The 12,273-nt window shown below is 37.8% G+C and overlaps 1 protein-coding gene across 10 annotated transcripts in view; it reads right to left on the bottom strand.

Moving 5' to 3' along the window:
- PRKDC (protein kinase, DNA-activated, catalytic subunit) overlaps positions 1 to 12,273 on the bottom strand; it is a 194,553-nt gene that overhangs the window by 130,157 nt on the left and 52,123 nt on the right. For all 10 annotated transcript variants that reach the window (XM_087447719.1, XM_087447718.1, XM_004431149.3 and 7 more), the window contains 2 exons: positions 11,280 to 11,387; positions 8,867 to 9,093 (listed from right to left, as the gene is read on the bottom strand). In XM_087447719.1, the coding sequence (XP_087303845.1) occupies positions 8,867 to 9,093; positions 11,280 to 11,387 (335 nt within the window). The remainder of the gene's footprint in view (positions 1 to 8,866; positions 9,094 to 11,279; positions 11,388 to 12,273) is intronic.

Here is a 12,273-nt window from a genome sequence, read left to right on the forward strand (position 1 = left end):
AAAAAAAGTAATATTATTAAACAAAATATACATTAATTAAATTTGTTTTTAAATGGCTCAAATGCTTTAAAACATAAAACAACGTAAAACACTTTTCAAAGAAGAAAACTTCCTCAAGAATAGACCAGAGACCACATAAACTGGAAGAGGTAACATGGGCTTTTTCTCTGTAAACAAGTACTGCTCCTCTTTGACCTAGGGAATTGTTCATAGCACACAACCACAGAACCATTGTTCTCACCACACTTCCACACACCTCACTAAAATTAAACATACTAGAGTGATGTCAGCATCATAGCAGAGTGATCGTCCCCCTCAGACTCTCCCACACCAAGATACAACAGAAAGGACATTCATATACCAACAGAGGATATTCACACAGCACAAAAGACGTCTCAGAGACCCACACAGCCATACATTTGATGGTGGAGGTGCTGGACCCCCCGAGGAAGTGGAAGGAGGTAAGGAGAACTGCCCACCTTCACGAACGACAGCAACCTCAGGACCACGCAGCAGTGAGAGAGAAGCGGGGGAGTGGCGACCCTTCAGGAAAACTGTTGCTCTGCAAGTTCTCTCAGCCTGTGGGAAATTCCCATACAAAGGGGACTAAACTATTGCAGGGGTGTCTTCATCAAGCTAGCACCCCAGGAGAGCAGAAAGTGAGGGAAGAGTGAAAAGCCTCTGGGATTGGGCAGGTGAAAGAAAGAGCCCTTCCCCCTAGCCTAGCGCCCCAGCACCACTGGTTGGCCAGAGCACCTGAAGATTGCGGCAGGCTAAGAATACACAGCTCTTGACCACCACCTAGTGGTGGCAAGTGGAAGCGGCGACCAGATAGTTTCAGAATGAGGAAAAAGGAGCCCATGCCCTCCAGCAGTATGCAAAAATATATTAAATCTCCAGAATAGAAGGAAAATGACAAGCACCCAGAAATCAATCCTGAAGGCACAGAAATTTATAACCTAAATGACAGAGAATTCAATATAGCTATCATAAAAAAGCTCATGAATTACAAGAAAACACAGATAGACAATTCAATGAAATCAGGAATTTCTTCACAAAAGAGATTGAAACTATAAAGAAAAACCAATCAGAAATGTTGGAGATGAAAAACACAATGGAGGAGATGAAAAAAAATATGGAATATTTACAGAACAGAGCTGACAGAAAGGAGGAAAGAATTAGCATTACTGAGGATAGGAATGCAGAAATGCTCCAGGTGGAGGAGGAGAGAGAACTAAGACTAAAAAGAAATGAAGAAATTTCCCGAGAAATATCCACCTTAGTTAGGAAATGCAACATAAGGATTGTAGTTATTCCAGAGGGAGCAGAGAGGGAAAAAGGAGCAGAGAGCTTGTTCAAAGAAATAATAGCTGAGAACTTCCAAACCTGGAGAAGGAGCTGGAAATACAAGCAAATGAAGGCAATATATCTCCTAAATATATCAACACAAAAAGACTCTCTCCAAGGCATACAGTAGTAAAGTTGGCAAAAATCAAGGTCAAAGAAAAGATACCAAGGGCAGCAAGACCAAAAAAAATAACGTCAAAAAGAATCCAAATCAGGCTCTCAGCCGATTTCACGGCAAAAACACTACAGGCTAGGAGAGAGTAGAATGATGTATTCAAAATTTTGAAAGACAGAAACTTTCAGCCAAGAATACTCTATCCAGCTAAAATATCCATCAAATATGATGGAGAAATAATAACTATCCCAGATAAACAAAAGCTAAGTGAGTTCATTGCCACAAGACACCCATTACAAGAAATGCTCAAGGCTCTCATGCCTTAAAAAAAGAGAAAGGGGATACAAAGCTTTGAGCAAAGAGAAAAACAGGTAGAAAAATATCAGAAAAATTGCAGCTATCTATCAGAATAGATTAGCAAACAGTTAATTATAACATCAAAGATTAAGGGAAGGAAAACACCAAAAATAAATATAACCTCATCATTTTAAACACAAAGTCACAACACAAGATGGAATAACTTGTGACAATAATAACTTAGAAGGGGAAGAGGAAGGGGGTGGAATCACCTTAGTGTAAGGAAATAAGAGGTCATCAGACAATGGGCTATCTCAGCTATGAGATTTTTTATACAAACCTCACAGTAACCACTAAACAAATAATCAGAATAGAGGCACATAAGATAAACAAAGAGAAAGCTAAGAAAACCATCATACAGAACTACCAAACAGAATTGGTGGTCGGAAACACACAGGATGAGAAACAAAGCAAATACAAAAGAACTGGAAAATGAGTAACAACAACATTAAGCCCTCATATATCAATAATTACTCTAAGTGTAACTGGACTGAATTCTCCAGTCAAAAGACAGAGAGTGGTGGGATGCACTAAGAAACAAGATGCAACAATATGCTGCCTCCAGGAGACACAGCTCAGCTCTAAATACAAACACCGGCTCAGAGTGAAATGATGGAAGACGATACTCCAAGCTAACAAGAAACAAAAGATAAAACAGGAAATGAGAGGCAAAGAGGGGCAATATATAATGATAAAAGGGACATTCCACCAAGAAGACATAACACTTAGGAATATATATGCACCCAACACAGTAGTAACAAATTACATAATGCAACTATTAACAGACCTAAAAGGAGATATTAACAACAACACAATAATAGTAGGGGATCTTAACACCCCACTTACATCAATGGATAGATCATCCAGACAGAAACTCAATAAGGAAAAAGGACTTAAATGAAAAACTTGAGATGGACTTAACAGACACATATAGAGCACTCTATCCAAACACAGCAGATTACACATTCTACTCAAGCACACATGGAACATTCTCAAGGACAGACGACATGTTGGGAAACATGGCAAACCCCTATAAATTTAAGAAGACTGAAATCATAACAAGCATCTTTTCCAACCCTAATGCTATGAAACTAGAAATCAACTACAAGAAAAAAGCTGGGAAAATGACAAACATCTGGAGACTAAACAACATGCTACTGAACAACCAATGGACCAATGAAGAAATTAAAGGAGAAATCAAAAAATATCTGGAGAAAAATGAAAATGAAAATACACCATACCAACTCATATGGTGTGCAGCAAAAGCAGTCCTGAGAGGGAACCTCATAGCAATACAGGCCCACATTAACAAACAAGAAGAATCCCAAATAACCAACCTTAAACTACATCTAACAGAATGAGAAAAAGAAGAACAAACAAAGCCCAAAGTCAGCAGAAGGAGGGAAACAATAAAAATTAAGAGCAGAAATAAATGAAATTGAAGCCAAAAAAACAGTAGAAAGGATCAATGAAACGAAGAGCTGGTTTTCTGAGAAGATAAACAAAACTGAGAAACCCTTAGCCAGACTCACTGAGAAAAAAAGAGAGAAGGCTCAAATAAATAAAATTAGAAATGCAAGAGAGGAAATCACAACGGACACCACATAAATACAAAGGATTCTAAGAGAATACTATGAAAAACCATACATCAACAAATTGGACAATCTAAAAGAAACGGATAAATTCTTAGACTTGTACAACCTCCCAAAACTGAATCAAGAAGAAATAGAGAACCTGAATAGACCAATCACAAGCAAAGAGATTGAAACAGTAATCAAAAACCTCCCCAAAAATAAAAGTCCAGGACCAGATGGATCAAAGAAGATTTAATACCTCTCCTTCTCAAACTATTCCAAAAAATAGAGGGGTGGAACACTTCCTAACAGATTCTATGAGGCCAACATCACCCTGATACCAAAGCCAGACAAGGACAATACAAATAAGGAAAATTACAGGCCAATATCACTGATGAACATAGATGCAAAAATCTTCAACAAAATATTGGCAAACTGAATACAGCAGTACATCAAAAGGATCATACACCAGGATCTAGTGGGATTTATACCAGGGACACAGGGATGGTTCAACATCCCCAAATCAATCAATGTAATAAACCACACTAGCAAAACGAGGAATAAAAACCACATGATCATCTCAATAGATGCAGAGAAGACATTTGACAAGATCCAACATCCATTTATGATAAAAACTCTCAACAAAATGGGTATAGAAGGAAAGTACCTCAACATAATAAAGGCCATATGTGACAAACCCACAGCCAACATCATACTTGATGGCGAAAAACAGAAAGCCATTCCTCTCAGAACAGGAAGAAGACAAGGGTACCCACTCTCGCCACTCTTATTCAACATAGTACCAGAGGTTCTGGCCAGAGCAATTAGGCAAGAAAAAGGAATAAGAGGAATCCAAATAGGCATGGAAGAAGTGAAACTCTCCCTGTTTCCAGAGGACATGATTTTATAGACAGAAAACCCTAAAGAATCCATCGGAAAACGATTAGAAATAATCAACTACAGCAAAGTTGTGGGGTACAAAATCAACTTACAAAAATCAGCTGCATTTCTATACTCTAATAACGAACTAACAGAAAGAGAATTCAAGAAGACAATCCCATTTACAATCGCAACAAAAAGAATAAAATATCTAGGAATAAATTTAACCCAGGAGGTGAAAGACCTATACAATGAAAACTGTTAAGACATTATTGAAAGAAATCAATGATGACATAAAGAAATGGAAAGACATCCCATGCACATAGATTGGAAAAATAAACATAGTTTAAATGTCCATACTACCTAAAGCAATCTACAGATTCAATGCAATCCCAATCAGAATCCCCAGGACATTCCTCACGCAAGTAGAACCAAGAATACTAAAATTTCATGGGGCATCAATAGACCCCAAATAGCCAAAGCAATCCTGAGAAAAAATAACAAAGCTGGAGGCATCACAATCCCTGACTTCAAAATATACTACAAAGCTAACAGCATGGTGTTGGTACAAAAACAGACACACAGATCAATGGAACAGAATTGAAAGCCCAGAAATAAAACCACACATCTATAGACAGCTAATCTTCAACAAACAAGCTAACAACATACAATGGACAAAGGAAAGTCTCTTCAATAAATGGTGCTGGGAAAACTGGACAGCCACACGCAAAAGAATGAAAGTGGACCATCTGCTTTCACCACACACAAAAATTAACTCAAAAGGCATCAAAGACGTGAAGGTAAGACCTGAATCTATAAAACTCCTGGAAGAAAATATAGGCAGTACACTCCTTGACATTGGTCATAGAGGGATCTTTTCGAATTACATGTCTACACAGACAAGTGAACCAAGGAAAAATAAATAAGTGGGACTTCATCAGACTAAAGAGCTTCTGCAAGGCAAATGAAACCAGGACCAAAATGAAAAGACAACCCACCAGCTGGGAGAAAGTATTTGTAAAGCATATATCTGATAAGGAGTTAATCTAAAAAAAAAGAATAAAAAGATTTCATTCTTTTTATGGCTGAATAATATTTCATTATATATTGATTTTTACACACCACAGCTTCTTTATTCATTCATCCATTGATGGACATTTAGGTTATTTCCACGTCTTGGCTATTGTAAATAATGCTGCAATGAACATGGAGGGGTAGATATCTTTTCAAGTTAGTGTTTTTGTTTCCTTCAGATAAATATCCAGAAGTGGAACTGCTGGATCATACGGTAGTTCTATTTTTAATCTTTTGAGGAACCTCTATAGTGTTTTCCATAGTGGCTGCACCAATTTACATCCCACCAACAGTGCACAAGAGTTTCCTTTTCTTCACATCCTCACAAGACTTATCTTTTGCCTTTTTATAAGAGCCATTCTAACAGGTGTGACGTGATATCTCATTGTGGTTTGGATTTGAATTTCCCTGATGATTAGTGATGTTGAGCACCTTTTCATGTGCCTCTTGGTCATTCGTATATCTTTTTTGGAAAAACGTCTATTCAGTTATTAATGTCTTCTCATTTTTCAATGAGATTTTTTTTTTTTTGCTACTGAGTGTATGAGTTCTTGATATATTTTAGATATTAACTCTTTCTCAGATATATGATTTGCAAATATTTTCTCCCATTCCTTAGGTTGCCTTTTCATTTTGTTGATCGTTTCCTTTGCTGTGCAGAAGCTTTTTAGTTTGATGTAGTCTCACTTGTTTATTTTTGCTTTTGTTTCCCTTGCTTTTGGAGTTAGATCCAAAAAATCATCACCAAGACTGATGCCAAGCAGTTTACCACCTATGTTTTCTTCTAGGAGTTTTATGGCTTCAGGTCTTACATTCCAGTCTTTAATCCATTTTTCGTTAATTTTTGTGTGTGGTGTAAGATAGTAGTCTAGTTTCATTCTTTAGCATGTGGCTGTCCAATTTTCCCGGCACCATTTACTCAAGAGATTGTCCTCTGCCCACTGTATATTCTTGGCTCTTTTGTCATAAATTAATTGACCATACATGTGCGGTTTTATTTCTGGGCTCTCCCATTCTGTTCCACTGATCCATGTGTCTGTTTTTATGCCAGTATCATAGCGTTTTAATTACTATAGCTTTGAAATCAAGATGCATGATACCTCCATCTTTGTTCTTCCTTCTCAAGATTGCTTTGGCTATTTGGGGTCTTTTGTGGTTTCACACAAATTTTAAGATTCTTTGTTCTATTTCTGTGAAAAATGCCACTGGAATTTTGATAGGGATTGCACTGAATCTCTAGATTGCTTTAAGTAATACGGACATTATAACAATGTTAATTATTCCAATCCAAGAACAGAGAATATCTTTCCATTTATTTGTGTCTTCTTCAACTTCTTTCATTAATGTCTTATAGTTTTCAGTGTACAGGTATTTCACCTCCTTGGTTAAATTTATTCCTAGATATTTTATTCTTTTTGATGCAATTGTAAATGGGATTGTTTTCTTACTTTCTCTTTCAGACAGTTTGTTATTAGTGTATAGAAATACAAAAGATTTCTGTACATTAAGTTTGTATCCAGGCCAGCTGCGTGGCTTAGCAGTTAAGCGCGTGCGCTCCGCTGCTGGCGGCCTGGGTTTGGATACTGGACGTGCACCGACGCACCGCTTCTCCGGCCATGCTGAGGCCGTGTCCCACATACAGCAACTAAAAGGATGTGCAACTATGACATACAACTATCTACTGGGGCTTTGAGGGAAAAAAAAGGAAGAAGACTGGCAATAGATGTTAGCTTAGAGCCGGTCTTCCTCAGCAAAAAGAGGAGTAATGATTAGCGTGGATGTTAGCTCAGGGCTGATCTTCCCCACCAGAAAAAAAAAAAAAAAGTTTGTATCCTGCAACTTTACTGAATTCATTGCTTAGTTCTAACAGTTTTTTGGTGGAGACTTTAGTGTTTTCTATACATAACATCATGTCATCTACAAATAGTGACACTTTTTTTTAAATTTTACACACATTGTCTTAAACACTCTTCTGTACACCTAGGTTTCATAACAAAAAGCTAAAAAAAATAACACAGTGGATTCAAACTATAGTGAATTTTCATACGAATAGGCGTGTACGTGTGTGCACACGCACACACACAGATTCCCATCCATCCATCCATCATCCATCTATCATCTATCTATCTATCTATCTATCTATCTATCACCTCTCTTATTTTTATAATTCCTCCCCTCATCTCTATCCCAACTGTCATTTCCTAAGAGAAGCTATTCTGACCAAACAAGGTCAAGGTCCTCATTATAAGATTCCTTAGTAATTATGTACCACTAAGCACTAATTTCAGCTATGAATTTTACATTTATCTATATGATTAATTAATGATTATCTATCTCTCTTTCTTAAATGCAACCCTCATGAAGGGCTATATCTTTCTATCTCTAGCATTTGGCAGTGCCTGGCACATAATCTTCTTAATAAGTAATGCTAAAGGAACAAAAAAATGAACACATGCCACTACATCTTTAGGTCAGGGATGAATTATCTCTTTCTTGGACTTCTGAGACAGCCCTTTCACTGGTGTCCTGGCCCTCACTCTTAACCCCCTCAGACCCACTTTCCAGATAGCTACTGGAAGGTGAATTTTAGGAGGAAATCTAACCATACTGCTCCCTGCTCCCACTACTCCACGGACTCGTCACTAGAGGTGACCTACGTTTCTTAGCTCAACAGACAAAGGCTCCTGGCCAGTCTCACTATGCTCCCTTCCAAATCTAAAACTCCACAGTCAACGAATATAAAATGTCTTCATCTCCTTATATACGTGTAATATATACACCTTAAATAGTTATATATTTTATAAGAAATACATATTTCTTATAGAAGAATATATTTCTTATCTCTACCTCATTCCTTTGATCTGAAATGCTTTGGCTGATTTCCACTCATCCTTTTACTTTCAGCTCAAGTATAAACGCTGTAGGAAGGCTTCCCTAACCCACTCAAACTGGGTTAGATACTTCTCTTCTGTGCTCCAAAAGACCTTGTATTATGTCTTTTGTTGCATTTACAAGACTGCTGCAGTATTATGTTTGTATATATTTCTCAGAAGCTTCTGAGCTTCTCGCATTTCTTGCAAACTGCATTTTAATTCGTTTGTTTGTTTGTTTGTTTGTTTGTGAGGAAGATTGGCCCTGAGCTAACATCTGCCAATCCTCCTCTTTTTGCTGAGGAAGGCCAGCCCTGGGCTAACATCTATGCCCATGTTCCTCCACTTTACATGGGACGCCGCTACAGCATGGCTTACCAAGTGGTGTGTCAGTGCACGCCTGGGATCCAAACCGGAGAACCCTTGGCCACTGCAGCGGAGTGCATGCACTTAACTGCCTGCGCCACCGGGCCGGCCCCTAATTCATTTTTTAATCCTGAGAAAATAGCACAACATCCAGCACATAATTACTTACTAAATGCTTGATATATGAACACATGGATACATAAACACCAAGTCACTTTTCAAAATTACTAATAAAAATTTAAAGAACATCTTTTACACTTTTCCCTATCATGTGGCTTACTGACCTGAATTCCCTGTAGATATTATTAAAAGCAAGTGACGCTCCCAGCCTCTTGAAGGCATTGGGATGAAGTGCAAAGCTGTATAGTCTCTTGAAAAGCGATTTGGTGTTTACTGGACTTTTTTCCTGCTGCTGCAGTGTTGTCTGCTTAATGGACCATTTGAGGAATTCTTGAATACACCGACCACAAAAATCTCTCAAAGTACTGTCAACAGGATCCACGATTCCATCCTGAAACAAAGTAGAAAATGACAACTGAATACCCTGGTCTGTCTCTGGGCATAACTAAAGTATGCCATGAAAATTAATTTAGAGCACTATTCAAGATAAAAGAAACACTAATAAAATCAATCTGATTGTCTAGAACCTAGACTCTACTAATAATTTCCTTTTGACATAACGAAAGCACTTTCTTTTCAACAAATTAAAAAACTGAAAAAATCCATTAAAAAAAAGAGAGGCTATTTTAATTGTATAACAACAAAGCAGTCTTTCCTTTCCCTGAAGAAACACAATGGCTACATCCTAAGAATTTTTGTTGTTGATTTTATCTCCTACCAGTATCTGAGACGCTTTACTTATTGAGGTTAAAGAGAATAAGACTCTTGCAAGTTCCAAGGAAATTGTATGGCTACATAAAGAAAAATCATATGGAGACGTGGTTCTGAACATACACCTTTCTGTAAGAGCTGTCTCCATAAAGGCACAGTCTCTAAGCACCCGAAGGAAACAGCTAAGGGCCTTTGCCTTTTGTCTCCCTCTAGGCATTACTCCCTCTTTATCTGTATAGGAAAAGTTTAACTGGAAAAAGTATACTGAACACTGAAATAAGGGAGTTCTTTCTGCCTAATACCCCCAGTTATTTGCGACATGCAAAATCTTTGATTACAGTGCTAATTAGAATTCAAGAAGGTAATAAATCACGGAAATGTGAAGAGGTGGTACTTACTGCTTCTCAGAGCAGAGGTCAATAATGCGTGTGTTGACATTGGGGAATCAGCACTTCCTACTGGGAAACTGATGGCCGCTATCACTTGAGTGCTATACCAACTTCACCTTTCTTCTTTTACCTTTTCTTTCCTCAACTTGCTAATTTTACGTTATTATCTTACCCAATTTCTTTCTGAAGCCCTTCCTTAAGCTACCTTCAAGGAGCAAAAGGGGAAAAGAAACAGCTAAGATAGAAACTTCAGAATAGAAACATTAGAATAAATCCATCTGAATGCAAATAAGCCACAAATTTAATTAAATGTATTTACTATAGGCAGGATTCAGTGGTAGACACTGCAGGGAATTAAACCACAGATATAATTACGTCACCATCCTAATTAAGAATGTTCAGTAACTCCTATTGCCACAGATGGCATCCAATGAGGGTAACTCTTGAGAGTGAACGGAGGACTCTTCATAATTAATACATGACAGGCATAACCAGGATGGTCCTGGGCAAAGCAGAACGTACAGCCACCCTGCATGCAGTATTCTGCTATCCTGCCCCAACACACCTTCCCAGTCCCGCCTCGCATGACGCTCCCATGCAAGCAAAACTCCAAACAGACCAAATTCTTCACAAACACACCAAGCATCTAATGCTTTTATTTCCTCTGTCTGGAAAAGATATTTGCAAAAACATGGAAGTAAAGGATGTTTGTTTGGACAAACCTGCTAAGTATTTAACTGGGACTTCGGATTCCAAAGTCAATATATGACAAAACAAAATTATAGGCTGAAATAAGAGGTAAAATCAAATAAGATGCCATTTAAAGGGAACAAATGTAATGTTATCTGCACAAGTTCAGAAAATTATAATAAAATAAGTCTCAAAAGACACTAAGGTTTTAGCTAACCTCACTTATTCTGCCCTCAGTGAAGCAGTGATCAAATCCTAACGATTCTACCTCCACAGTCTCAGGACAGTTCTATGAAAATGGTGAGCTACTATTTCTAGGGTCCTTTTGTTGTTGAATCAGAATGCAGGAGGAAACTGGATAAGCTCAAAAAATTCCTTTTACTTTTAAGTTAATTACTGTACTGTGGATATTAAAAAAAAAAAGAGGATACTGCAACCCTGATACAAGGCCAAGGATATTCTTATTCACCCTCCTCCCTCAACACACACACAGCCTTAATGCAGATGAAGCGGGTCAGATTATAACCACCCTCCAAAAAGACAACAAAACAAAAAAACGTTAATATTTGCTCAGAGATTTTAAAAGTATCACTTAAGTAAATAAATACGGCATCCTGATCATTAAAATGCCATTTCACCAATTCTCTAAAACAAAAGAAAAAGACAATATGATCTAGCTAGATGCTACATTTTGATTCTTGACAGGTAACTTTTCTTAAAGTTCTAAATATAAATGAAATATAACTAGTCAATGAGAACAACAGGAAAAGAATCAACCATTACTCACCAATATCGTTTCTAGTAAGGCGACAGTGTCCTGACTTTCAAATTTCTTGTTGTTAGTGAACCAGTGAATCAGTTGCATAACTAGTGGCTCATACAGTTGCCTTGTCACCTGAAGACAAAATACCATTAGCGTTTACTGTCCTCATATTAAAGTGATTTTATATTGGAAAGAGTTCCATTTAAATGGCAGGGACAAAATTAAGCGATACTACTACTATGGTTTTCTTAGTTTCTTTTTCTGGTTAAATCCTATGATGAAAATGTTCTTTCTAACTACTCTTCTCTCCTTCCTAAAAGTCCAGCAAAGAAAAATACGCATACTAAAACTCATTGTTCCTCTAATTAGGAGGGCAATTTAGGGTAGATACTGTTGGTTTTTTAATATTTACCTTTATTAATTGGATCCTGAACATGGACACGAGGTATTCTGGATAAGAGACATTATCATTATTCATCTAAAAAGCAAATAATGACCACGTGGTCCCCTACACCCTGATTCACACCGTTGCAGTGACAAAATGAAAGCCAAATCAACGCCCTAGGCACGCACACTTTGAAGCCTGTATCATAGGAGAAGACATACAGGAGAAAGAGGTGGCTGCCAAAAGGGAGAAACATCTTTATTCCTTGGAGGTGGGATGCAAAGGATCCTGAGTTCTCACTCTAACCTTCTGGAATGTAAATAAAGTCTCTCCAAAGACCAGAGAGCCCTGTGGGTCTCCGGCTTTTACAATCCCCTCCCAGGCCTGGGCTCCTCCCTCCTGTAAGGCAATTCCCAGGGAGACAGTGCTCATCTTCCCAGAACCTGGGAGCTTAACCTAGCGGCCCAGTCTCAGGTGACCTAGGATCATCTTGGAGAGATAAGAGGAGTTTTATTATCCTCTTGGATCAGAGGAATCACCTAAAAAATGGTTAGAGATCTAATTCTCATTATATATGAAGAGTAAAATGTTTGTAGTGAAAGTGAAGGCAAACACTCCCTACCTTTATATCTT

Source organism: Ceratotherium simum, chromosome 23 (assembly GCF_057802395.1).
Source record: "Ceratotherium simum simum isolate JZ-2026a chromosome 23, ASM5780239v1, whole genome shotgun sequence".
NCBI lineage: Eukaryota > Metazoa > Chordata > Mammalia > Perissodactyla > Rhinocerotidae > Ceratotherium > Ceratotherium simum.